The sequence below is a fragment of the Sturnira hondurensis genome, unplaced genomic scaffold, assembly GCF_014824575.4.
Source record: "Sturnira hondurensis isolate 20B ecotype Veracruz unplaced genomic scaffold, ASM1482457v3 Scaffold0007036, whole genome shotgun sequence".
In the NCBI taxonomy this organism is placed as follows: Eukaryota; Metazoa; Chordata; class Mammalia; order Chiroptera; family Phyllostomidae; genus Sturnira; species Sturnira hondurensis.
In genome coordinates, this window is record NW_028079667.1 from 794,561 (window position 1) to 822,340 (window position 27,780).

The 27,780-nt window shown below is 44.0% G+C and overlaps 1 protein-coding gene across 2 annotated transcripts; it reads right to left on the bottom strand.

Moving 5' to 3' along the window:
* Positions 1-2,144: 2,144 nt before the first annotated feature.
* Positions 2,145-27,568, bottom strand: NAAA (N-acylethanolamine acid amidase). Of its 2 annotated transcripts, none has more exons than XM_037050967.1 (11): positions 27,295-27,568; positions 26,489-26,653; positions 23,917-24,043; positions 19,861-19,951; positions 15,566-15,642; positions 10,240-10,412; positions 10,028-10,090; positions 9,188-9,254; positions 8,753-8,781; positions 3,434-3,515; positions 2,145-2,800 (listed from the first exon to the last, which is right to left on the bottom strand). In XM_037050967.1, exons 1-10 carry the CDS (start codon positions 27,504-27,506, stop codon positions 3,440-3,442), a joined length of 1,080 nt encoding a protein of 359 aa, XP_036906862.1. In that variant the 5' UTR covers positions 27,507-27,568; the 3' UTR covers positions 2,145-2,800; positions 3,434-3,439. The 2 variants fall into 2 exon arrangements, with proteins under 2 accessions (XP_036906862.1, XP_036906861.1); XM_037050966.1 differs by having other exon boundaries at positions 3,400-3,515.
* Positions 27,569-27,780: the final 212 nt, after the last annotated feature.

A 27,780-nucleotide genomic window follows, 5' to 3' on the forward strand; every position in this document is an offset into this window, starting at 1 on the left:
AGACACTGCTGGTGGGAATCTAAATTGTTTCACTTTTTTGGGAATTAAACTAGATTAACTTTTAATTGTGACTTATTACATTATGTACTTACTTTATTAAATTACAGATTTGTAATATGTAAACCCTTTGGTCCAAAAGAGTCGCTTAGGAGTATCTGATAAAACTATATACCCACACAAAAATATAGGTAAAGATTTTCATGAACATAGTTTTTAATCACGAGATATTAGAAACAACTTAAAAGTTCAAAAATTGTAGAATGGTTAAATAAGTTATTGTACATGCATATAGGACAATACTATGGGTTTTTTTGGTTAAAAAAAAAGCAGTATCCTCTGCCATGAATGTTCATAGTTTTAACTGAAAAAGCAAGCCACTGAAAGACAGGGGTAGGCAAGAGAAGGTTTACAGTTGTAATACAAACAAATACAATAGTTAATAAATAATAATACAAGAATAAACTCTGCTTCCTATACTCATGACTGTAAACCTACTTCTGCCCCACCCTGAAGTACTGCATTAGCCTAATTATCTATTGACTATATCTCGGTGAGGGTAATTTTTTCTTTAAGGCTTAAAATATGAATGTTTCCTGTTGGGCACACGCACCGAAACTGAGCCTCCTGTTAATCGCCTGCTCATCCAGTTGCCTTTAGTGGAGATAGAATTAGGATCTTTTCCAAGTCCCCGGCTATGAAATGATCATTTTGCAACTAGCGAAGCATTCCCTTTCAGTTTTGAAGTCCCTGCAGCTTAGGACTGACTTTTAGCAGCTACTTTCTGCAGCAGCAGGTTACATGATTTGTGTTTCTTATGGCATGAAAGTTTTGTTCAGTATGCGTGTGTGTGTACATATGTATGCATGTATTAGATCTTCATCTATTCAAGGTCTTCTTGATGACCTGCCTCAGCCAGAACTGGCTAGTAGGTGTTGCCTTGTGTGACTGTCACCTGAAAGGGACTGGGCCCGGAGCAGGTCACTGGTGTGTGGGATCCTGACTTTGTGCAGCAAAGATTTCACAACACAAGTCTGGTTGATTGTGAGAGGATGTTTATTAAAACCGGGAGCAGTGAAACGAGGAAAGTCTTAGGATAGAACAAGCAACAGGAGACAGCCCAGGTGGGCCGCTTTGGCTCTCCAGAAACTTATGGGACAAAAGTGAGCCAAGGCGGGTCTGCTGTTAGCTTACTGAAAAGCCACAGGAAAGAAGGCCTTGGCCACAGGTTCAGGTTCAGGGCCACAGCCTGGGAGGAGCTGCTGCTGCCCATTGCTCCCTTGGTTGCAAGTTTCATGGGGTCCTTTAGAGTTTAGGTGGTGCATGTGGGGGGAAGAAGAGTCATATTCGTACTCAGAGTTCAGGAGAAGACGTAGGAGAAAGTAGAAGACTAATTCTTAGGTGATAATCAGGCATTTTCCAAAACTGAATAAAAGAAATAAATTTGAAAATTGGAGAGACTAAAAAAACCCGTACATCTATATCCAGGCCCACCCAAGTGAACCCACATGGCACAAAGGACAAAGATCTCAAAAGCAACCAGAGGTTTCGATGACTTCAGTGATTGCCCTGCTTCAAAGCTCTCAAGGGCTCCACTTCAGCCGATTAAACTTAGGGTATTCCCCAAATTTCCATTCAAAACTCATAGTATGTTTTCAAGAAAACAAGAATGAAATGTGACTAATGAGTAGAAGCTTCTGGTTAGTGGCAGGGTGGTGTGTTCAGCATGAGCAAATTACTGTTGATATTTGATTTTAAAAAGGGCATTGGACGATGGAAATTTAAATGTTAACCCAACACTGTCCAAGCAGCAGCAGAATGTTCTGGGCGACCAGAGAGGCCTGCAGCAGGGCGGGGCCCCGGTGGTCTGTGCCCGGCTCACACCTCCCTCTCAACACACCGGCACTGGTCCCCTTCCTGCTGCTGGTACACTAGACAGGGCCGTCCCATCAGCTCCCCTGCTCAGGTTCTTAGACTTTTCTGACTTCATCCCCAAAGAAGTTTCTTTCATATGCATGTGGGAAAAAGTAAAATTCTACAAAGCATCTGTGTGCTCCTTTGAATCCTGACATTTAATCCTAACTTAATCTACAAGGCCAGCTTCCTCAGTCTGGCTATTTAGGATATAAGGAGAAGACACCACTAAATGTCTTGGAAATTTTAATTTTCCTCACCAATGTCTTTTTCAGCATTTTATTAACTAGCAATAAGTGATCATCAGAAACTATTTGGTTGCATATTGCTTTCACAAAGTAGAAAGTAGCTATTTAGATAAAGGAGGTATATCATGTGAGAACCATTATAAAAAATGAGAATCTCATCACATGGAAATACATGATCAAAGGTCAGATTAACAAATATTCAAACAGACTCTATTCTGATGAGAGCTCTCCATTTCTTTGAAAAGAATCTTTTTTTCTCAGATTCTTCCAGAAATACTTCATAATGAACGAAGAGCTCATTTCCTTATAAGCTTAGGTATAACAACATAGCTACGTTTTGGTGAGAAGCTGGGATGCGGTTCAACTGCTGAGACCAGTGACCTTCGAGTCAGTGGTTTACGCCAGAACGGACAAAGCTTGGGGAGGGGCAGGATAAACCCGCAAAGGGAAGCGAATGCAAGAGGCCTGTTACCCATTTCATCAAAACAAGCTCCAAAGTGATCCTGCCCCTCCCCAGTTCACAAGGTTGAAAGGTTTAATAAGGAAGGAGCCTGTATGGTCCATAAAATAATCCAGTCCTTTCACTTCGTTTTAGTTTTTAAAGTGTAGTTCTTCAAGAATTTCATTTTTTTAAAAATCACCTATAAGGGAAGAAAAAAACAAATACCCTTAATCCAAACACTGATTTTTAACATTCCCATGATATGTGAATAACTCTATTTATCAAGCCAGGTTTATAAACTCCAGAAGATCCTTGTAACAGGGAGAGGTGTCCCCTTAGGGGGTGGCTGCCCAGAAGATTTGGGGGACAACAGAAAGGATTCTGGCTTTTTCCTCAAGTCCTTCCTCTCACTTATAAGCTCACTGATGCCTAAAACAAATTCTGTTGGCACCCTTTACCCTCAGTATCTGTCTTTTGCTGCAAAGGTGATGGGCCTACCTCACTGTCACTCTGGGGACACGTGAGTCTCACCAGACATTTTCCTCTCTGGGTAAGTGAAGAGATAACCCTTTGCCCTGAGAGCAGGTTTTAATAAGACAGCAAGGACTCTGGGCACCGTACAGACAATTGGAAAGAAATAGCTCATACTGACACTCATCTGACACAAATGACAATCATAAGCCAGATGCCTGTCTCAAAATATCACATGTGCATACATGTTAGGCATGTTAGCACTTTCTGTTAGAAATACCAGCACACACCCACCCCTCCACCCGCCTTAAAGAAACTTTAGCAAACCTTTGAAAGCAGGTGAATTCACTCTTCTGCTTACTTCCTTTTAATCCAGGTTTCGGATCCGAGTCATGTACTTCTCTGGGCTGGCAGCACTCATTACTGTAGTATAAATTGTGATGCTAAAAATAATGAGAGAAATATATATGCATTATTTCCCTTATATCCCAAAGAAGAAAAAAATAGCAAGCCCTTCCCTAACACTGGGACCTAAGACAAGAATACAAATAGAGGTCCACATATATGAAAATATTTAAAATTTAAAATTCAAATGGCCACACATTCAAGGTGTTCTTTCCTCCTGTTCTGACAACACCATGAAAGGCCAAGTGAAACACACTCAGAGTTCATGCTGTGGAAGTGAGCAAGAGCAGGCCTTGGTCCCCACTCACCCCGTGCTCTGCCCTACCCCACAGGGGCACATATGTGGACACCTATGCCTTTGCATTTAGGCTTCACACATGACCCCCAGCACACGTCCCTTGGCCACCCACCAGGCCCACAGGTTGTCCACAATGGCTGCACACCACCCATAGAAGTGGACCTCAAGGGCCCTGGAAATGGGCTTAGTGCTCTTTAGGCAGAGAATTCCAGGGTTCTGGGTACTTAAGCCAGATTGGATGGGCAAATGCCCCCGACCCAGAGGAATCTTCATACCGAGGGAGGGTCAGAGGAAGCCAGAGCAGCATTTCTAAAGTTCAGGGATCAAGACAGGGGACGGAAAGTACAATGCCATTTACTCAACATTCTGCAAGGAGACTTGAAGGACATGAGCTAGGTTTGCACATGCACACAAGGACCCCTTCCCTTCACCTACTACCTGTGCTGGACACCAGCTGGAATGCATGTTCAACGCATCTGGAGCTAGGTTACTTAGGAGCAGGCAGATTTAGTGGCCCTACACTGAATCATACATCCAGCTGAAGAAAGCACTATGAACACCTGCAAAGCTCATCCAGGCATAATCAGTGTTCCCTGAATAAGACTTTGGCTATTTATTTGCCTTAGTCATAATTCTATTCTCCATCACAGTTTTAAAATTTTCTCTTTTAGTCACAGCTGAAGATGGAATTCTATTGCAGGTGAGTGTAATTTTGCAGTGCAGCACAAGGGGGCAGAATAGCACTAACTTCTGTTCAGACTCATTTCTATCAACCTCATACTCAAAGGGCCTGAAAGTCTGGGACCTGTGTTAATCCTGGCTCAGTGGTGATTATCCTTTTTTTAAAAAAATATATTTTATTGATTATACCATTACAGTTGTTCTATTCCCCTCCTTCATTCCCCTCCACCTGCACACCCCCTCGCCCTCCATTCTCCCCCCCTTAGTTTATAACCACGTGTCTCAAGTTCATTAGATTCTATATTTCCCCTACTATTCTTGCCCTCCCCCTATCTATTTTCTACCTGCTTTCTATGCTATTTTCTGTACCTTCTCCCCCCTTCTCCTCCTCCCACTCCCCTGTTGCTAACCCTTCATGTGTTCTTCATTTCTATGGTTCCACTCCTGAACCATAGCTGTCCTCTTGGTTTGCTTTTGTTTTAGGTGTGGTTGTTAATAACTGTGAGTTTGCTGTCATTTTACTGTACAAGTCTTTTATCTTCTTTTTCTTAGATAAGTCCTTTTAACATTTCATATAATAAGGGCTTGGTGATGATGAACTCCTTGAACTTGACCTTATCTGAGAAGCACTTTATCTGTCCTTCCATTCTAAATGAAAGCTTTGCTGGATAAAGCAATCTTGGCTGTAGGTCTTTGGATTTCATGACTTGGAATACTTCTTTCCAGCCCCTTCTTGCCTATAAGGTCTCTTTTGAGAAATGAGCTGACAGTCTGATGGGTACTCCTTTGTAGGTGACTGTCCCCTTATCCCTTGATGCTTCTAGGATTCTCTCCTTCATTTTGGTCTTGGCTAATGTAATTATGATGTGCCTTGGTGTGTTCCTTCTTGGGTCCAACTTCTTTGGGACTTTCTGAGCTTCCTGGATTTCCTGGAAGTCTATTTCCTTTGCCAGACTGGGGAAGTTCTCCTTTATTATCTGTTCAAATAAGTTTTCCACTCGTGGCTGTTTCTTTCCCCCTTCTGGTACCCCTATAATCCGGATGTTGGAACGTTTAAAGATGTCCTGGAGGTTCCTAAGCCTCTCCTCATTTTTTTGAATTCTCATTTCTTCATTCCTTTCTGGTTGGATGTTTCATTCTTCCTTCTGGTCCATTCCATTGATCTGAGTCCCAGTTTCCTTTCCATCACTATTGGTTTCCTGTGCATCTCCCTTCATTTCAATTAGTTTAGCCTTCATATATTCCTCTAATTTGTGACTATAATCAACCAGTTCTGTGAGCATCCTGATAAACAGTGTCTTGAACTGTGCATCTGAGAGGCTGGCAATTTCTTGGTCGCTGAGAGTTATTGGCTCTGGGACTTCGAATTCTTCTTGCGCCATCTTTTGGGCTGTTTGTGCCTGTTACATAGCAGGATCGGAGCCCTAGGTGTTCAGAGCAGGGCAACTCAGTCACTGGGTTGTGATGGTGTATGTGGGGGCGGGGTAAACGAGGAGCAATGGCGTCCCGTCTGCCGCCTCCCACCTGTGCCACAGGTGCTGCAGCTGCCACCTCACTGGGGCCCGCGAGTTTCGTCCCACTGCATGTGAGTGTGCCACCACCATCGGCCCACCACCACTGGGTTCGCCCTCTGGGGCCTGCGTGGTCCCTCTCACTGTGCTCGGATGTTCGACTGAGGTCGGTCTGCCCCACACCCTGACTGGGTCCGAGTTGCCTGCGTGCCTGGGTCAGGGGATCTTTCCTGCCCGGCCCTGCTCCGCTGCTGGCTCCACCCCTCTTACCCTCCCAGTTGAAAGGTTCGTTGTTGTCGGACTTCCGTATAATTCAATTTTCTGTTCTTTGGCTGTGTCTTTGTTTTTCAAACCTTTGTTGTATTCAAACTTGGTTGTGGGAGAAGGCACAGTGTTTCCAACTATGCCTCCATCTTGGCGGACTCAGTGGTGATTATCCTTTAAATGCAATTCCTCTTGGGCTTTCAATTATACAGTAGACAAAAATATTACTCTGCAAGCTGCTTATATTTTCTAATAACTCTATATCAATAAAACATTTCGGATGCCATTTAAACATTCACAGCCTTTAACTCAGCAACTCAATGCCTAGAAATTCAAGCAAGGGAAATATCCAAAAGCAGGGGGGGAAATGCACAAATATACTTATTTCAGAGCTTTAACAGAGAAGAAACTAAAAATTGGGGAATATTTAACTCAATTATACTACATTCAATTGGCTATGCAGCTACTCAAAATTATAGGGGTTATTGCTCTGGCTGGTGTGGCTCAGTCGGTTGGAGCATCAACTGGTAAACTGAAAGGTCACGGGTTAGATCCCTGGTCAGGGCGCATAAAAGAGGCAACTGATCAATGTCTCTCTCTCTCTCTCTCCATCCTCTCTCTCTAAAATCAATGAATATATCCTCAGGTAAGAATTTTAAAAAATTATAGGGGTTATACACAGCATGGAAATGCTTTATTAAAATAAATAAAAGTATTTTATTATACTAGTTTTAAAAGATATAGTCATAATTTTTAACAACTGCAAGAATACAAAAAAAGGCTTTTAATGCTTATTTTTCAGATGACTATTAAGAGGGCAAAATTGTGCCCTGCCAGAAGGTCAAGGTGCATTTGGGGCTGGCTCCTCCAGGCTGGTGAGAGCCATTCTGGAACATGCAGGACGTTCATGCGCCCATCCTAAGCTTGAAATAGGCGAGGTAGGAGCATGTGCACCATGGAAGCCAATAAATGCTGCAGATCAGGGGGGTCTCTTGTTTGTTTTTTGCTCCCCACCAAACACTGGGGTGCAACTTGCTCCTCAAATACCTCATTGGCAGACTGGTAAAATACTGACTGCTTAGGCAGTTTTGTTTTTCTGTATTTGGCTGCTAGAATATTGTTTATGGAATAAATGTTTTAGCATTAATTCTCCTATCGCACTATTTAAAACAACTTTCAAAGAGGTATTTTGAAGGTTTATTCCTATTACCATACAAAGTAAAAATAACTCCAATTTTGGAACAGTCATTATATATAAATCTTCAAGCACCCATACACAAAAGTTATTCTAGAGGCCATCAGGAAAATTCCTGGCTTGTGTTTGTGTAAAAGAGGACCGTTTCAAAGAAAAAAAAATCCATTGGGTATTTGAAACTAAAAATCACTTTATTGGTTTTCTCAGCTTTAGGCTATTTCTTGAAGAATACTTTTTTATTATTATTTCTCAGCTGAGGACATTTTAAAAATTGCTTTTAGAGAGAGAGGAAGGGAGTGAGAGAGAGGAAGGAAGAGAGAGTCGGGTAGAGAGAGAGAGAAGAGAAACATCACTGGGTTGCCTTCTTGTACATGCTCCAACCAGGATCAAACCCACAACCTGGGTAGGTGCCTGGACCGAGAATCAAACCTGCAACTTTTTGATCTATGGGGAAAACTCTGAACAATTGAGCCACACCAGCCAGGATTGAAGAATACTATTTTGATATTCCTATCTTGGAGAAAGCAGAAGTGAGAATGATGAGTAAGTAGGAAAGGCTGGTTTTGGGAATTTACTGATAGGAAGGAGCTGAAACTCTACAGACTTGCGCTTGCTTCCTCTTTTATTTTAGCAAGTTAAGTCCCACCACACAAGCAAAAGTTGTCAGCACTCCTAATGAGCTGGTCTCAGGTGTAAGGCATTCAGGCAACACCTGGAGGGGGACAATGACGAGCAGGCTGGGGGCCTGCTCAGCCCACGGATGCTGACAGTGGGCCTTCACAGTTTCCTGCACAAGTTTGGTGCTGGCAGCCTCTTAGATTTACCCAAGATTCTTCTGGACATGGTAGTGACAGCTCGGTGGTTCTCTTCAGAAAAGTATGGGGGTAAAACGCCAGGCTGTCAATTATCAAGGGCATAAGAACTGAGACATTAAACCATGTGCGGAATGAGCATGGAGTAGCAGAACCTGCCCAGGAAGACAAAGGAAAGCCAAAGCTGTCTACAGTTTAGTTCTAAGAGTGAAGTTAAGGAGCTCCCAACCAGTGCGAGCTAACAAACTGACATAGGATGAAACGTCTGTTTTTCTTCACCTGTGTTTTTGTTCGTGGACTTCCCACCTGTCTTATGATGTGTTTGTTTTTCTGCCCCACCCAGTCGGTAGAACACTAGTCCCGTGAGAGCAGAGGCTGTGTTTTGTTCACTGCTGTCCCCACAGCCCCCAGAAAGCCTGTTCCACGGGAGCCCTGGCACCTGTGCCGAGCCAAGGAGCCCGTGAGCCCACTTTCCAGGGTGTCATGTGAACAGATGTGCACAGATGTCACTTACTTGTTATAAACCGGAAACACGGACAAAACCTGCATAGAAAAAATTATATTATAAAAACTCTTAAGACAGAGAAGAAATACATGTAGAATATCCATAGGAAGAATAACACCACTTAACACTATCTCAGAGTGACAGAGTTTTTCAGACTTCTGATTCCTTTTTCCTTTGAAACAATGAACACATATTAATTACCTCTGTACCTTTCCTAACATGCGGAAAACCGTAGGAGAACATGGATACTTTAACCCATACAGAAACAAGTTCAGAAAATGCCACCTGACATTTTTTGTAATGTTTTCAACCAGGCAAAACTCTTACTCTAGCATTTGCATCTACCATCTTTACTTGATTTCAGAAGAGAATATTTTCTTAAATCACTTGTAAGAAAGACATCAAACATTCTGAGCAAAAACTGGACATCCTAATACAAGTTACCTGGTAGAGGGCCTCCAGGGTGAGGTTTGCGGGGCCCATGGCATTAAGGGCTTTGATGGCTGGTGTTCTGTAAGAACAGTAGTCAAAGTTCACTTGGCACTTCAGGAAACCCTCAGTCCCACCAGTTCTTATTTTGGGGGTCTCAGTGTGATACCTAGTCTCATGATCTTCCTTCCCCCAAACAGGTCTGGCCCCCAAGCATGTTTCCTCCCTAGTCCCAGGCCCCCGGGGTGGAATGAATTCAACGGTCGGCCCACGAGCCCCATCTGCTCAAGGAAGCCGGGCTGCTGAAAATGCTGCAGAGATGAAGAGCTGCTGGCAACCCCCCAGGGTGGGGGGCAGTAAAGCCAAGGAGAAATACCTGCTCTTATGGGACACACCGACTTAAAATTGTAGAAGTTTCAAAATCAGAAGCACAATGAAAGCCCCCAACTGGTTTATTTATTTACTTAAGTACGAAAGTGTTTTCCTTCAAAAAAAAAAAAAAGTCTTACATAGAAAACCATGAATCTTGCTCTATCTTCTCCTTTTATAGATGGGTGAACACAGGTCCAAAGGCCATCTGGTGAGCCATTAACAGAGCTGGTGGTAGAATCTAGGGCTTCTGACCCCAAAGCCAGAGACAATCTTAAGCTCCCCAAATCCAAGCAATGGCCAACAGGTGCTCCCCTGTGTCCCCCACCACACACTATATTCTCACAGTCCAACCCAGCACTGGCAAGGGACCCCAGGTATATTTTCAGGGAGGGGACAGTACCCGTAGTCCTCTTCGGTTCCTGTAGTAGGAGGGGCGCATTCTGCTGACCACAAGAAAACACTGGAAACCAGACAGAGCCTTACCTTCGGTCATCCTTCTCAGGTGCTGGCTTCCAGTGGTCATAATTTGTCTCAACTCGGAACCACCTACAACAGAGCACATCATCTTATCTCATCAAGGTCACTGGAGTCATAACTACAGAAGGAATATATAAAAAATAGAAAACACCTCCAGTTTCACCTACTTAAAAAAAGATTATTAATGTAAAATGACCACAGCCTTTAATTCTACTTACGCTCCATTTAAAGGATCCAGAGGCCAAATGTCCGCTGGACCACTTCGTTTCCTTGTGATGACCACTCCTTCCCGGGGAGACATGCCACCAACAATATAATACACATCAGCAATAAGGGGAGTCTTGGCCAATTTGTAAACAGCTTCTTCAAAGTTTTCTGATTCACTCAGAGTCTGAACAGAAAGGCAACCCTGCATTATCATCATCATACGTGTGAATATATTAAAATCAGTGAGGGGTACACTTCAAAAAGATGAATTGTATGGCTTTAATTTATATACTTCAATTAATTATGCATCTACCTTTGGCCCATCAATTTCATTCTGAAGTACAGACCCAAATGAAATGCATACATACACTTACAAAAAGACTTGTACAGATTTCAAGTCAAGACGGCAACATAGGCAGACATGTCACCTCTTCACCCAAACACATCAAAATGAACTAAAATATAGGACGACCATCACTTGGAATCATCAGAAATATAGCTGAATGGAAATCTGACAACTGCAGAATTAAAGAAACCACATCCATCCAGACTGGTAAGAGAGGTGGAGATGTGGAATGGGCTAGTCTCACACCCACATGTGGTAGACAAAAATTCTGGAGGGATATCTCGGGAGCAAGAAGTCCCAGCCCCACATCAAACCCCCTAGCCCAGGGTTCCAGTGTCAGGAAGGTAAGTCCCCACAACTTCTGGCTACAAAAACCAGTAGGGATTAAGTCAGTGGAGGAAGCTGCTGGAGCCCAAGCAGTTCCTCTTAAAGAACCCACACACAGACTCACTTACTCAGACTCACTCACTCTGAGCTCCAGCACTGGGCTAGCAGCTTGAAAGGTACCAGTGACATACTGGGAGAAACTGAAGTGTCTGGTATCAAGGCAAGCAGAGGCCATTGTTCCTTTTTTAAACCTGCCCCCAAAGAGACAGCAAGCTGGTGCTATATCTGAAATTCCATCAACACTGTTTGACCTGCCTTGAAGATCCCCAGAGACTTAGCCCAACCCAACCTACCAGCCCACCCAAGCTGCTTTTCCATATGAATGACTGGTCTTGGCTCTTGCTGCACAACTTCCTAAATCCTCTCAAACAAGCAAAGCTGGCCTCAGTGAGCCCCAGGCCTGGCACTACCAGCAGCTAACCTAGATCAACAGGTTGGCTTCACCTGGGAATCTCTAATCCCAGAAAAAGCAACAGCCATCTCATATTGCTTTATAGCTCAGGCAGGGTGGCCCAGGGCAAAACACAGGTGGGGACTGACCTTGGGCTGCAGGAAACCTTAGGGCCAGCACAACCAGTGGATAGCTAGAGACCACATTGGAGCACCATCACTCCACCTCTATACAGCTGATCCTCCATAGAGGGTGGAGGTTGGTGGTAAGTGGTCACAGCCAATCCTTGCAGCTGATTGGCCTGGCTAAATCCCTCCTATTGACCTGCCAATAGCAACCAAGGCTCAATTACAAGAGGAGGGTGTACTTAGCCCACACAAAGCATGCATCTCAAGCACCCAGCTTGGGAGGTGGGGGGCATATGCCACTGGACACTACAGGATACCTACTACATTAGGCCTCACTACCAAGAAACAGAGTCAAAGCAGCTACATTAACACAAACACAGGGAGGCTGCCAAAATGAGGAGACAAAGAAAGAGCCCAAATGAAAGCATGGATCAAAACTCCAGAAAAAAAGCTAAGTGAAATGGAGATAAGCAAAACATTGGTTATAAGGATGCTCAAGAAACTTAGTGAGGACCTCATCAGCATAAAAAAGATCCAGTCAGAAATGAAGGATACACTAATTGAAATAAAGAACAATTTACAGAGAAACAACAGTAGAGTGGATGAAGCCAAGAATCAGATCAATGATTTGGAACATAAGGAACCAAAAAACAATCAAGCAGAGCAGGAAGAAGAAAAAAGAACTCCAAAAAATGAGGACAGTATAAGCAGTCTCTGGGACAAGTTCAAGCGGTCTAACATTTGCATCATAGGGGTGCCAGAAGGAGAAGAGAAAAAAGAAGAAATTGGAAATCTATTTAAAAATAATAATGAAAGAAAACTTCCCTAATTTGGTGAAGAAAACAGATATTCAATTCCAGGAAGTACAGAGAGTCCCACACGAGATGGATGCAAAGAGGCCCACTCCAAGACATATCATAATTAAAATGTCAGAGCTTAAAGATAAAGAGAAAATCTTAAAAGCAGCAAGAGAAAAGCACTTAGCTACAGGAGTGTTCTCATGACTGTCAGCTGATATCTCAAAAGAAACTTTGCAGGCTAGAAGGGATTGGCAAGAAATATTTGAAGTCATGAAAAGTAGGGATCTCCAACCAAGACTGCTCTACCCAGCAAAGCTATCATTTTGAATCGATGGGCAGATAAAGAGTTTCCCAGATGAGAAAAAACTGAAGGAGTTCATCATCATCAAACTATTATTATATGAAATGTTAAAGGGACTTATTTAAAAAGAAGAAGATGAACACTATGAACATTAAAATGGCAAAAATACATATCTATCAAAAATCAAATCTAAAGAACAAACTAAGTGAACAAGAACAAAGTCAGAATCATGGATACAGAGAGTGTTTTGATGGTTGCTAGATAGGAGGGGGTGTGGGGGAATGGGTGGAGACAGGAGGGGATTAAGAAGTACAAAGTGGTAGTTACCTCATAGCCATGGGGATGTAAAGCACAGTATATGAAATGGAGTAGCCAAAGAACTTATACACATGACCCATGGACATGAACCCCCATGGTGTGGGGATTGCCTGAGGGAGTAGGGGGTGCTGGGTGGAGGGGGGCAAAAGGGGAAATATCAGGACAAGTGTAATAGCATAATCAATAAAATACAATTAAAAAAAGATTTTTATAGCAATTTCTATAGCAGGTTATTCACAATAACCCCCACCTGGAAACAACCCAATGTCTACCAACAAGAACATGCGTAAACACTGGCATATTTGAAGAACTGAGTATTCTGCAATAATAAAAAGAATAAGCAAGTGACCCGAAACACAGAAGAATCTGAAAAACATGATGCTGAGTGAAGGAAATAGAGTTCGCATATTATGATTTCATTTACAGGAATTCTTGACCAGGCAAAACTTCTCTGTAGTGAAAGAAATCAAAGAGTGGTTTCCCAGGGGGGTTGTGTGTCAGTGGAGGGTGAGCACTGATCAGAAAGGACACGAGGAAAATTACCAGGGGGTTAGACATGTTCTGAATCTTGTCTTGTTGGTGGTTACAGGGATGGCTATACGAGTGTGCACAACTGTCAGAACACAAACTAAACTCTTAATATCTGTGCATTTCATTTTATGTAAAGTACATCTAAATTTTTAAAACATCATTTTGGTGTTCAAATTCCACTGGATAGATTTAAATTATAGTTTTATTTTTGAATAGCAACATTTATACTACACTGGATTTTTTTGCAGCTTTTGAATCTTTCAACGAAAAAAGTTTGGAAGTCATTTTAAGAAGACGTGAGGGATGCATATAGTCTGTCAACATCTTCAGGGGGTACCCAAGCAAAATGTTCAGGAGACCTGCAAGTGCAGAGGGGCTAGATCATTTAGCGTAACACAGAGAAGGACCAAAGAGGCCAAGCCAGGCAGAGCCAGATCCTTGCACCAGAGATGTGCTGTGGAAGGCACGAGCTCCTTGGTCAAACGACAATTTACACGTGGCCTGGAGCTCTGCTGTCTAACAGGCCTTGGGAAGCCGATGCTCCTCTGTGTGTACGTGTAGCGCTGCCTTCTAATGCATCTGTTTTGCTAAGCCGAATATTTGCCAACGGAGAGTCTAAAGCGGGAGGGCGCAACTACATCTGAAGAAAAGCATAGTATTATCTCTTATCTCAACCAGCTACTGTGGAAAAGTCCGGCCTATGTCAAAGATTCTCTCCTTGACCAAATGCTAGCCAGCCTCCTCTGAGCCCTCCTCTTGACCAGGCCTTCACCTTGGCCTAAAAATACTGGAAACAACACTGACGTAGTTTCTACTAGCTCAAGGCCACCCCCCTACGATGACCTCCGCCCCCCCTTAGAGTGAATGCCTGAGAAAACTCAAGGCTTCTGTATGGGAGTAGAATTTGCCAGCCCAAAATGTGTCTCTTTGGCATAAGAATTATTTTAAGCTGGTCATTTTTAAGAAACACCAGACGTGGCAGAAACTCTGAAAACCGGGTAGAAGTTACGCTTTTGTGAGAGACATTCCATTGGTGAGGGAAATCCCCATCTTTGAGGATGTCTCCAAGGATGAAGGTATCTAAGTCTCTAGAAACTGTCATCAGTGGAGAAGGCTTGGACTCAAACCTGCATAAAAATCTCACTTTTTTATTTAAAAATTTTTTCAATCACAATTTACATTCAATATTATGTTGTATTAGGTTTAGGTGTACAGCATAGTGCTTAGATAATCATATACTTTATAAAGCGTTTCCTGTGATATTTCCAAGACCCACCTGGCATCATACAGTTATTACAATATTACTGACAATATTTCCTATGCTGTACTTTCCATCCCCATGACTATTTTGTAACTATCAATCTGTTAAAAATCTTACTCTTGTTTGCTGAGCTTTTCCTGGCCACCTCCCATAACTGAGTTCCCACCCCCAACATATCCTTTTGTCTTTAATTGAATGTGGTATTTAAGGTAATGACTTACACCACCTTGGTGAGATTTCCTCCGTTTTCCTGGATGTCTCGCATGTATACAGGAGGTATAAAAGTTACCAAACTTTCATTTTTTCCTCCTGCTCATTTGTCTCATGTCAATTTGATTGTTAGATCAGCCAGAAGAGCCTAGAAGAGTGAAAGCTTTCCTCCCGGAACAGTGCCAAAAGAATGCGCTGTTTGTTCCAGCCAACACCTGAAGATCCCACCCCATCTCCCCGCCTCTGCGGGAGGGAAGGAGCCTACAGGAACAACCTCGGTGCTCAGCTTTTTGTAACTTGTCACTTCTCTGACTGTGCTGTGCCCCCCATCACCCCTCCCTACTCCCTCATTCTCCCTTTCAAACACCCAGGCACCCCTCTGCAGATCAAAGTTCAGTTCACGCAGGATACTTTGCTCTATCGCAGCATTACCCCACTGACTAAAATCTGTCCTTACCACTTTAACTAGTGTCCAGCTTTGTTTATCTCTGACACTTATGATCAAAATGGCTGATATGCACTTTGCCAACTTTTAGATGCTCTTTCTTTTTAGGAGCTTCTTACATTAAGAACAACATTGTTAAACAATAGAGAGTATCGCAGCAGGAACACAGTTTAGAAGAGGCAGTCAGGGCGCGGAGGGCTCAACAGTCAATGTACTCACAGTGCGGATAAGCCAGCTGACTGGAGAGTGTCTCTGAAAAAAGGCAGCAATCACATTCTGCCACAACCAGCCTTTATCTGCCGAGTGGAAGGAACAATAAATATACACACAAATCACTGACACTGTAAAAAATTCCTTAAGTCTTATTTCTTTCCCATAGCATAAGCTGATGGGGGAGAGAGGTTGGTGGATGAAGAGTGATTTTATTCGCATCCAGTTTTTGAAGATGAAGCTAAAAGCATCATTTCCAGGCCCCAAAGATTCTGTGTCCGGTGTATGTGTGTGTGTGTATGTGTGTATCACACCTATGCACAGAATTTCTGGTGCCTGCAAACAATGATAATGATGTTAAAGGAAATCACTCTATTGATTACCTCAGTCAAAGTAAAATTATGGAGCTACCATGAGAAGTGATTCAGTACCTATTGCGAAGACTGTAGAGAAGACATATTTTTCAGAACTTTTAAGTTTAATTCAGGCTCACATTTACAAAAAACACAAATTTACCATCACTTCCCAAAATTATTTTTTAACATCTTTAAAAATCTCTGTAGACTTATTTTGAAAGAATAATTTTCTTTCAAAAAATAAGCATTGAACACCTACTATGTGGTTGTTCAGATAGAGCTGACTCCATCCTGACAAGCTGACTCCATTTGAAACGAATCTGTTGGAACCCATGGCCCCCCTCCCCTTTTCCCTGGTGGAACTCTGGAACGTGTACAGAGGCACCAGGCCATTCGGGGAGTGCTGTTACCCTTCCTCCACCATGCAGTCGTTCCCCAGGGGCAGAGTGCCCAGAGGCAAGCTGCCCTCACTGTTATCTCTCTGTTAACTCACCCGAGTACCATAGTGCCCACTACCTGGTCCCTTGCTTTCCCTAGATCAGCCCCACATTCTTTTGGAGTATGTAGGTCCATTTCTTAGAGTGTATAAAACAGGAGGTCTGGGGGGTGATTCATCTTTTCTTCTGCCACCCAGGAGAGCATTTCTGCAAGTTCCCAGTTAAAACTGTTTAAACTAACAAGCTGGACTTGTCTGCTTCTTTCTCCGGCCTCTCAGCTCTTTTGGCATTTGGGGGCCACTTTGCTTATATGTGTTTTTCATGAAACAGCGCCATACCCTGACTTGTCCAGACCCTTCCACTCAACAGTAAACAGGAGAACGTGGTGTACTGAGGAGAGTGAAGCAATAAAATGGAGTCACTAAAGTCAAACTGCTAAATGACTAAAACCAAGTAGGCTGAGGCATGAAGAAACGATTCTACTCCTGCTTAACTAGCCAGGGAAATTAAACCTTTGATCTTTTTAGTACTGTATCAATGCCAGGGTAGGTAGGTAGGTAGGTAGGTAGACAGGTAGACAGGCTGACATAGATATGGACTATAGATATATTCTATAGATAACTTTGAGGAGAACTTCAAAAGGAATGTCCACAGGTCTGGACAGCCTGACATCCATGATCCAGAACCCTGACATCTGGAAGACTGCCATCTCCGACCAACCCAGAGGCTAAGAATTCATGACTCATTCTTTACTATAAAGAATGGACTCTTTACTATAAAAACTCTTTCTTCTTTGGAACACCCTGGGCATTGTCTATTTGTGTATCTGGTTTGCACCTTTGAATAAGTTTTTGCCACTTATTTCTACAAAAGACTCCTGACTTTGTGCTCAGGTGACCAAACCATCAAACAAACAAGACTTGAATAACGAACAAAGAAAATAAGACAGAATAATGTAATCATGAGCGACAAGGGAAGATTTCCTTCAAGAAGAACGTAAGGACAGCCTGCCCGCGTGGTGAACATCTGAGCTAAGATGAGCATTCCAGGGGGTGTGGGTGTCAGGAGCTAAGGCAGGAGCAAGGCTGACAGATGTCAGGGAAAGAAGGAATGTTGGTAGGGGCTGGTGGAAGGAGGGAGGGAGGAGGCGGGCATAAAGCGAGGTATAGAGTTCTGAGGTCAGAGACAGGACTTTGGACTGGTTATAAGTGAAATGGAAAGTCACTGTAGGATTAAACAGAGGAACGACCTGATCGTGCTAGCTGCTAGATAAAGAAAGAATTATACAAGGGTGAGAAGCAGGGTGACCAGAGAAACAGGGACGGCAGCAGTACAGGTGTGATGACAGCGAGCCTAGCAGTGAAGGTAGGCAGAATGGGCAGGGACAGTCGAGTTTTGGTGGCACAGCTGATAAGATTTGAGGAGTGAAGGGTCAAAGAATTCTCCTGGTACAATTCTCCTTGTACAGGCTCTCCTTACCTTGATTAGAAGTGCCATTTCTTAAGGCATGGAAAAGCAAAAGAAGAACAGATTTGGGTGGAGGCAAGAAACGAAGAAAAAAGCAAGAGGTCTGTTTAAGCTCATCAGGTTTGAGACTTAGTAGACACCAGAACGGAGACACTGAGAGGTGGCTGGGTCCTCCAGTCAGGTGTCAGAGGAGGTCAGGCCTCGAGATGTTTCCTGGCCCCTCCTCTGCACCAGGCCCTGCTCTGAGCTCTCCAAGTATGCGAACTCCCTTCTTCCTCACACTGGCGACGATCACCCCTGCTTTCCAAATAAGGACACTGAGGTGCAGACTGGGTAAGCGCTTTGGGCATGTCACCCAGCCAGCAAGGGACAGCACGAAGGTACACACCGAAGCAGGCTGGCTGCGGAGCCTGAGATCCCAGCGGCCAGGTGGTTGGTTCGGCATCTCCTCACACAGCGGGGTGGAGGCGCTGCTGGCACTCTCCGCCACGGCCCCAAACTGACACGAACAGCAGTTTGACACGAACACCTTATCTCCCTCGACCCAGAGATGTTCTCTTATTTTTCGGGCATTTCAACTCAGTCGTAGCAGATGAAAATAGAGTTTTCATTCAAATTAGGCTTTAAAAAGTTTTAACAAAGCAGTTTGACAGTATAATTAAATGTATATATTACACAATAACTCCATTATTTTAAAATTGCTCGTACCTTAGGTTCTACTAATCAGTTTGTTAAACAATTTGAATTATAAAATGACAGAAACAAAGCCAATCGTTTTACTAAATATACCTGTGTTTACAGACATCCTGTGTAAAACCTTAGTAACTGCCATGCTGTGGTTGGAGGAGTACCATTTGAGAACCAGCCTCACTCGTAAGCTGACATTTGAGAAAATGGTGAAGAAGTACGTAGAATAAAGAACTGACTCCTATATACTCAACCAGTATCTTCCTGGCAAAGCCTTATTTAAGTCAAAAGGTAAGAATAAACCTAAGCAAAGGAAACAAAAACAGGAAGTCAACTCGGTTCATCAGTGGCCAACACTAAATTTTAAGAGATTCCTTGTGCACTTCTCTCTTACTCAGCTGCAAGTTCCTGAGGTCAGAGACAAGTGCTTGTCTGTCTCTGGGTTTCCCACATATTGTGGAACTAAATGATGTCCCCTGAGATTCGGAGAATGGCAGTGGGGCTGTATGACACACACAGGTGTGGGCCGGGACCTGTGATACCAATTCAAGAGCCACCTCCCCCACCCACTAGCTGTCATTTCTTTTCATAGCCTCACTTTCCTCCTCTGCATAATGAATGGGTTTAATATTATCAGCCCCACCTATGTAACAGGACTGTTGTGAGTCTCTAGTGAGGAAGCTTGTGAGAAAGGACACAGCAAGCTGTAAAGTGCTTTACAGATGTTGCCCGTGGAAAACCACCAAACAGCCTCTCTATTGCTGCAATGGCTTCATAACAGCCTTCTGCTTCCATCTACAGCCAACACAATTCAGTCTTTACAGAGCAGCCAAAGTGATAGCTAAAAATATAAATCTGATCTGTTCACTCCCTGGCCTAAAATCCTTAAGAGCTTCCATCAGGTTTAACCCAAACTCCCCACGAGACTCACCATGGCCTCGCCTTCCTCTCCACCTTTCACATCACTCTCTCCTTACTCTATGCTATAGTCACACCACTGGAGTGACTCCTCATGCAGCCTCTACATATCTGGCTCCCGGATCACCTGTGTCAGGCTTTCCAGACCCTCCAGATGTAGTGACCACCCTGCCCCCCACCACCACCTCTTCGCTCTATCACATTGTCCTGTTTTACTTTCTTGGTAGTGCCTTCAGGTAGATGACTTACCTGAAGTCATCTTCCTTACTTACATGCACACTGCCCAACCAACCCCGCTAGAATGCAAGTCCCTGCCACGGACCCAGAGATGACACCAGTAGGTGTTCTTCTATGTGTTCTGTTGGGTGAGTGAATGAAGTGCTTGGATAAAACTGAACAAGGAAATAGCTGAAAATGCTTGGGAGTTCATTTCAATTACCTCGTTCGTTGCCAGAAATTGTAAACTTGTATGGCCTCTGACCAGTCCATAATCCCACATAGCCAATAAAAGTCGTTCCTGTGAATGCAATCTGAAATCAAGAAATAAGGTATCATCTTACCATTCCAACCAAATATACTTTGAACTTGCCTTATTTTGCTCCACCATTTCATGGATTTTCTTTCTTCTAAGGTTCCAACACAATAGAATAAAAACCCCAAAATAGCGTTCTAGAAGGTTTAACCTTGGAGAGAATTCAGCAGACCTGTGATCTTGGGTAGGAAGCAAAGGGCACATCTTTATTTGCACTGACTTCTAACTGAAATTTCACATGTTCTTTAATAAACACTTGCAACACACCATGCAATCATAGCGGTGTCTGTTATTGTCACCAGCAGAAGGTGCAGATATTTTCACGTATGTAATGGTATCATGTCTATTTTGCTGTGCTCTACATACATTGTCTTGAAATACCATTCACACTTATCACCATCCAGAAATTATGGTAGGCATCAGAGCCACTGCCAAATTTTATTATTTAATGTGTTAAGAAAGAAATACAATATTGAAATGACTGCATTTCAACACAATGTTTTTTTGTAATCCCATGCATTTTATATTGTATTATAAGCCATAATTTTGAGAAGGAATCAATAGGCTTCACCAGAGGGGTTCCCACATGAACAAGGTTAAAAAGCTCCACCCTAGAAGTAGCAGTATGTGGGGAACCCTGTGTTGTTTGAACCTTTTTTAAAAAGATTTTATTTATTTCTTTTTAGAGAGAGGGGAAGGGAGGGAGAGAAGCATTATTGTGCAGTTGCCTCTTGCATGGCCCCTACTGGGGACTTGGCCCATAACCCAGGCATGTGCCCTGACTGGGAACCAAACCAGCGACCCTTTGGTTTGCAGGCCCATGCTCAATCCACTGAGCTATGCCAGCCAGGGGTATTTTCTTTTTTAAAAGTATATTTTATTGATAATGCTATTACAGTTGTCCTTTTTTTCCCCTACCCTTCGTTTCCCTCCACTCTGTAACCCCCTCCCTCCACCATTTCCCCACCTTAGTTCAAGTCCATGGGGCTTCCATATAAGTTCTTTAGCTTCTCCATTTCCTATACTATTATTAACCTCCCCCTGTCTATTTTGTACCTACCATTTTATGCTTCTTATTCCCTGTACCTTTTGCCCCATTCTCCCAGCGCCCCCTCTACTGACAACCCTCCATGTGATCTGTATTTCTGTGATTCTGTTCCTGTTCTAGTTGTTTGCTTAGTTGGTTTTTGTTTTTTAGGTTCTAGTTGTTTGCTTAGTTGGTTTTTGTTTTTTAGGTTGCTGATAGTTGTGAGTTTGTTGTCATTTTACTGTTCACATTTTTATCTTCTTCTTTTTCTTAGATAAGTCCCTTTAACATTTCATATAATAAAGGCTTGGTGATGATAAACTCCTTTACCTTGACCTTATCTGGGAAGCACTTTATCTGTCTTTCCATTTTAAATATCTGTATAGAGTAATCTTGGATGTAGGTCCTTGCCTTTCATCACTTGGAATACTTTTTTTCAGCCCCTTCTTGCTTGTACGGTTTCTTCTGAGAAATCAGCTGACAGTCTGATGGGAACTCCTTTGTAGGTAACTGTCTCCTTTTCTCTTGCTGCTTTTAAGAATCTCTCATCTTTAATCTTGGGTAATATAATCATATGTGCCTTGCTGTGTGCTTCCTTGGTTCTAACTTCTTTGGGATTCTGAGCTTCCTGGACTTCCTAGAAATTCTATTTCCTTTGTTAGATTGGGGAAGTTCTCCTTCATTATTTTTTCAAATAAGTTTTCAATTTCTTGCTCTTTCTCTTCTCCTGGCATCCCTATGATTTGGATGTTGGAAGGTTTAAAGTTGTCCTGCAGGTTCCTAAGCCTCTCCTCATTTTTTTTTTTTAATTCTTGTTTCTTCATTCTGTCCTGGTTGAATGTTTATTTCTTCCTTCTGCTCCAAATTATTGATTTGAGTCCTGGTTTCCTTCCTGTCACTGTTGGTTTCCTGTATATTTTCCTTTATTTCAGTTTTCATAACCTTCACTTTTCCTCTATTTTGCAACCATACTCGACCATTTCTGTGAACATCCTGATTACCAGTGTTTTGAACTCTGCATCTGATAGGTGGGCTATTTCTTCATAGCTTAGTTCTATTTTTGGAGCTTTGATCTGTTCTTTCATTTGGGCCTTTTTTTGTCTTGGCCTACCCGTTGTGTTGTAAGTGGCCTTAGGTATTCCCCGGGTGGGGCAACCCACATTGCCTTATTCTGGCACAGTATGTGTTCCCTCTCATGGTCTAAGAGAGAACTATGCCACTTGTTTGGCTCTCTGCCAACTTTCAGTCACTTCCCCCACTACCCACAAGCAAATTGGGCCCTTCTGGTGCTGATTCCTGTGTGGTTGGGTGTATATTCTAGGACCCTGTGGGTCTCTCCAACAAACTCTACTGTGAGGCTGGGAGCTTCTCCCACTGCTGCAATGCCCACAGATTTTTACAGCCAGAGATTTTGAGGCTTTACTCCCCCTCACTGGAATCTTGTGTTGCATGGTCCGCAATTGCTCCCCAGTTGTTCCTTCTGGTTTAACCTCACACAAATGTGGGACCACTTGGTCCTCCAGCTGCTTTGCTGTGAGCATCCTCTCTGCCCCACTGCCCATCTCCACTCCTCCTACCGGTCTGAATGAGTGTTTCTTCTCTAACTCCTTGGTTGTCAGACTTCCATACAGTTTGATTTTCTGGCATTTCTGGATATTTTTTGTTTTTAAATTTGCTGTTGTCCTTCTTTTGGTTGTGCAAGGAGGCAAAATGTATCTACCTATGCCTCCATCTTGGCCAAAAGTCTTTAAATGAGTTTTTCACATTTGTAACTCAACCTCTAAATGCAAAGAATAAACAAGCCCTGACTGGTGTGGCTCAGTGGGTTGGGTGTCCTCTGGCAAACCAAAAGGTTTCCAGTTTGATTCTCAGTCAGGGCACATGCCTGGGTTATAGACCAGCTCCCTGGTTATGGGTGGTGTGTGAGAGGCAACTGATGGATAGTTCTCAGTTTCTTTCCCTCTCATTCTCTCTCCATTCCCCCTGTCTAAAAATAAATGAATAAAATCTTAAATAAAAAAAATTAAAGCATAAATGGAATATAGTCCTTGTCCTTAACCAATTTCCCCCAAAGCCAAAATCTGGCTTTGGAATGCTCCATTCTGCTTCACAGCAATAGCATGCTCTGTCTACTTGGTGAACTTAATGCTGGTTCCCTAAAAGTTTCCCCAGAAATGTGACAATAGTGCATATTAGATTACACGTTTAAATAAGTAACAAAACTGGCTACAACCCACCAATGTTAGTTTGGTGTCACTAGTCCCTACTATGATGAAAATAAAATGATTTCAGTACACTTTCTTAAAGATTATACATAAGAGTATGGTGGGGTCAATCATACTTGTAAAAGGACCACATTTAGCCACATTTATCAAGCGTCTACCACATGCTCTGTGTAGACTTTACTTCACTTAACCTTTATAATTATCTCCATAAAGTAATTGTTAGCCTCTCTGAGCTGTAGTCTGCAAAATGTGTCCAAGTGATTTTCCGAGTTTGCAAAGGAAGTGATAGAAGCAAGATTCAAAGCTAGGACTGTGAAACCCCAAAGGTGGGTGTTTCTAGCCATTACACCACACAGCCCCCCACCCCCCACCCCTATTCCAGGAGCAGCCTGAACATGGGAAAGTAGAGGAAAGAGCTGACTAAGCATCGCAAGTGGATAACAGATCATACCCCCACACAGATTTTCCTAAGGAATATGGATGGACCTTTCTAACTAGGTGCTTAATAATAATAATAATAAAATAATAATAGATGACCCTTCTTTCTATAAGCATCATTGATGTAAACCTCTCTTCTGGCTTGTTTTTCCAGAATTTTGATTTTTTTTTGTATCTTAAACCAATAACATTTAAGAAGTAGACCATCCTAATGATTGCTAACTTGGGTTAGTAAGACTCAGATTTTGGAATCCTATGCTATACAGACTGTACCTGCCCATTTTTTAAGAACTGCACATTCACAGTCATCTTGCGAAAGAAGTCCCCGAATGCATAATCCAGATTCCGGCCATGGTAAATGTTGCCTCTGGAGTCCTGAGCCACAATGCTGGTGCAGAATCTGAGAAAGCGGAAAGTCCAACAGGAACAAATGAGAAAAATAAGAAAAAGGAAAATGAGTTTTTCATTTTTAAGATAAGACCTTAGAGTAAAACACAATGGTTATTCCTCACAATGGCCACATAAGCTGTATCATTCTTGTATAAGACTATGTATTCATAATTCAAGATGAAAATACAACTGGACACAGCTCATCAGCATTTAGTGTTACTAGACCTTCGCCCTTGGCACATACAGCATTGAAAATATACTGAAGGAGAATTTCATTCTAAATCTAAATCTGAAATTGATCCATTCTGGGCTCGGCTAGAACTGAGCTTTGCTTACCCCTCTGTGTGGCAGGGTGTGGTCTGTTCAACACATCATTTAAAGCTTGCTCAAGATCACCTCTCAGTTCCATGAATTTCCAAAAGCAAGTAGAATGGTCAGCTTTTAGGGGGTTGGCACTTTTCCTGTCTTCTTTAGAGAAAAGGATTTTTTTCAAAGCCTCAGCCAGAGAGAAGTAGTTTGAGGAAAAGAGGAAGAACTATAGTAAGATATCTAAATGTTTGTATTCTCCGAAGATACATGGGAAAAATATTTACATACAGCACATCCAGTCAGGGAGGGAGGGAGGACATGTGAATCCACACAAACCTGAGAGGAGCACCTTGGAGAAGTGATGGTCATTTCTGAGTAAAAGAGGTGGTCAACTTCACTTTTCTACATTTACTAATTTTCTAGAATGATTGTATAATACCTTTATAATTAGGATAAAACAAATGTTACTTAATTTTCTGTGTTTAAAGAAGGAAGCTTGGTTAGGTTTTCATTTTTTTCAAGGTTTCTGATCTTAACTTCCAAGAGTTCCTGTCGAGGAAGGGACTGACGAAACACTGGAAGTGGCTAAAGCGACGTGTGTGGAATCTCTCTCAAAGATGATTTTTCAAAACTGGCAAGACCACAGTACTTCCATGTCAGGTCCAAATGTTTTTGCATGAGGCAGCCCACAAGCACAGCGGACAGTGGGAGCCAGGCTCCATTTTGGGACAGACACTGCAGTGCCTGGGACACGCCTGCCTTCAGCAGCAGCTCGCACCACTCCCCACGTACCCGACTTTCAGCAAGTCGTTCCCCTGAGGCCTGGTTTCTGCATCACTACTGGTAATGCCATCTCCAGTGCCTGGCACCCAGCAGGCTCAATATAGGGTAGCAAGTCTTACCTGATTCAACAAGCCTTACATCAGAAATGAGAATAAAACATTTCCTGTGTTAATGCTAGTGGAGGACGTTTTGTGTTGTCAGGCAATTCAATAGACACCTTAGTATCACATTTCAAAGTTAGAATGTTCTTACTAGAACTTTTTCAATCAGTGACTCATACAAAAGAAGGTGAAAGCAAACATGCAAATTGATTTTTTTTTCCACTGAGAAAAGCCACATGTCAGAATAGGGAAAAGATGGGGGTAGAGGACAATAAAGAATGGCAAAATTAACTTAGTTCAATTGAAAAGCACTTCAATTTAACAAGTTTGTGCCATGTATCTCAAAAACATTTTCCTAAAAAGAAAGGCAGTCACAGTACATCTGAACCTACTCTGCCCTGTTGTTTTAGGAAGATGCGGGCGGGGTGGGTTGGGGCGGGGCGGAGTAAAATTCCATTATCCCAAGACCTGTTTTCATCTTTTGGCAGCCAGAAGCCAGTAAGTATCTGCAAGATGTTACTAGATGAGGCTGATCTGGTTGCAAAACAGTTAAATCCTGAAGGCAGAAATCTAGTCAAAGTTCTTAATGTCAGGACCTGTTAAGGCATCAGTGGAGACTTAAGGGTCCCCCTGTACTTTGCCTAGGTTGGCCTGCACTCCGCATCGCTTCCACGTTTGTGCGACACATTTTACTCACACCCACTCAGCGTACCAAATATTGGCTGGTCTTATTCTCCAGAACTACGTTCTCTGTGGCCCCTGCCCTGAAGGGAGCAGACTGCGGGAACAGAGGAGTCAGGATCACTAGGCATGATAAACGTAGGGGGGAAGAAATGCAGGGGAGGAAATCAGGGTTAGGACGAGCCCCTCCATCACAAGGCTGGAGGGTCGCTGGTTTAGCTACGGGGTCCAGATGAGAGTGGGGTTAGTCCCAAAACCTTCCTGGAAAGTACACGCTGGGCAGAGTTTCAAAAGTGGGATGCTGCCGGGATTAGTGGAGGGAGGAAAGGGGGCTTCGGGTGGAGGAAAGGGGGCTTCGGGTAGAGGAAAAGTTCAGTGTGCGGTCAGAGAAGCTGCCTGTAGCCCATGCATCTGCTGCTCAGATTTACGCAGAGAGGCAAAGAGGAAGTTCTGGGAGGGTTCTGGGCAGCCTGGTCTCCACTCTGTTTTCATCACACGGAAAACACGTCTGCTCCCACTTAGATGTGGCAGGTGATCCTGGCAAGCCCACGCTAATCACGCCGCGTGGGGCACTCACTCACGCGGTGAACTCGTAGAGCAGGTTAGGGAGGAGACAGTCGGCCAGGCTCAAGTTCAGGACGTCACACATGCCGCGGATCTCGTTGGTGTAGGGCTGGGGCAGGGAGCCTTCCAGCTCCTTGACCGCCTTTCGCATTACTGCATGGACCCACTTGGGGATCTTCTCCCTAGAAACGAAAAGTCACGAGGGTGTTTGAGCTCACATGTTGGAGGCGCGTGAGAGCGTATGCCTGGGGGGTTGGGAGTATCTAACGCTCTCATCCTTAGGGCTGAGTGCTCGGTGCCTTTCTTCTAGGAGAACTGACAGCTCAGGTCCTGCATCACCCGATCCCCAGCCTCCAGGAGGAAAAAGAAAACTTTCACTCAAGTAGAAAGGGTGAGAGTGCATAGTCCCCAGAGGTGCGCACTTGGAGGGCCCACGAGGCCCACAAGGAGGACGTGGGCTGCGCTCCCTACTCAGTAGCTGAGCGGCTGGAGCCACATCTTGTGCGCCACCCTGCCCTGGGATGTCTGGAGGACGGGGCGTGCCACTGGTGACACCGAACCCGAAAGCCAAACCAGCCTCGCTGGATCCTCCCCTTGATGCTGCCTAGAGCAGAAGCAAATAGTCGTTCTGGTCCCCGCCAACCCCTCCAAACTCCAGAGGCACTCCAGAGGCCGGGCAGAGGGGGTGGGGCGGAGGGCAAGGCTATAGCAGAGGGGGAGGGAAGGGGTGATGAGTCTCAGTTCAAACCCAGTGGGCCACGCGCTGGGCTTTCCTGCACTCGGACTGGGCCGACCGTCCAGGCAGATCCCGTCCGACGCTCACCCGATGACCTGCACTATGAAGTTGCGCAGGAAGTCCAGGTCGAAGTGCTGCAGCACCGGTAGCCAGCGCAGCTCGGGGGCCACGTCCAGGCTCACGTTGAAGAGCGGCGGATCTCGGGGCATCGCGGAGACGGCAGACACCCCGGCTCCGGCCCAAAGCAGCAGCAGCAGTGGCGCCAGCGCCGGGCACGTCCCCGGGCCCGCAGTTTGCATGGCTCCGGCTGGGTGGGCCACAATTGGGACTGTAGCGGCCACCGCCAGTGCCGGTTAAAGCGCTGAAGGAGGAGGAGGAGCTAGGGTGGGGCCGGGAGGGTTGGAGGCGGAGCCTGCACGCGGCCTGACCTGCCGGGTCACCCGAGACCCAGAACGGCCAGATCCGCTGCTCCCGCTGCACGTTGCACCTCCCTGTGCCACCGTCCCTCCGCCCTGAGCCACAGCCAGAGTCCCGCTTTGCCCTCCCTCCCGTAAGGGCGGCAAATTTTGTGGC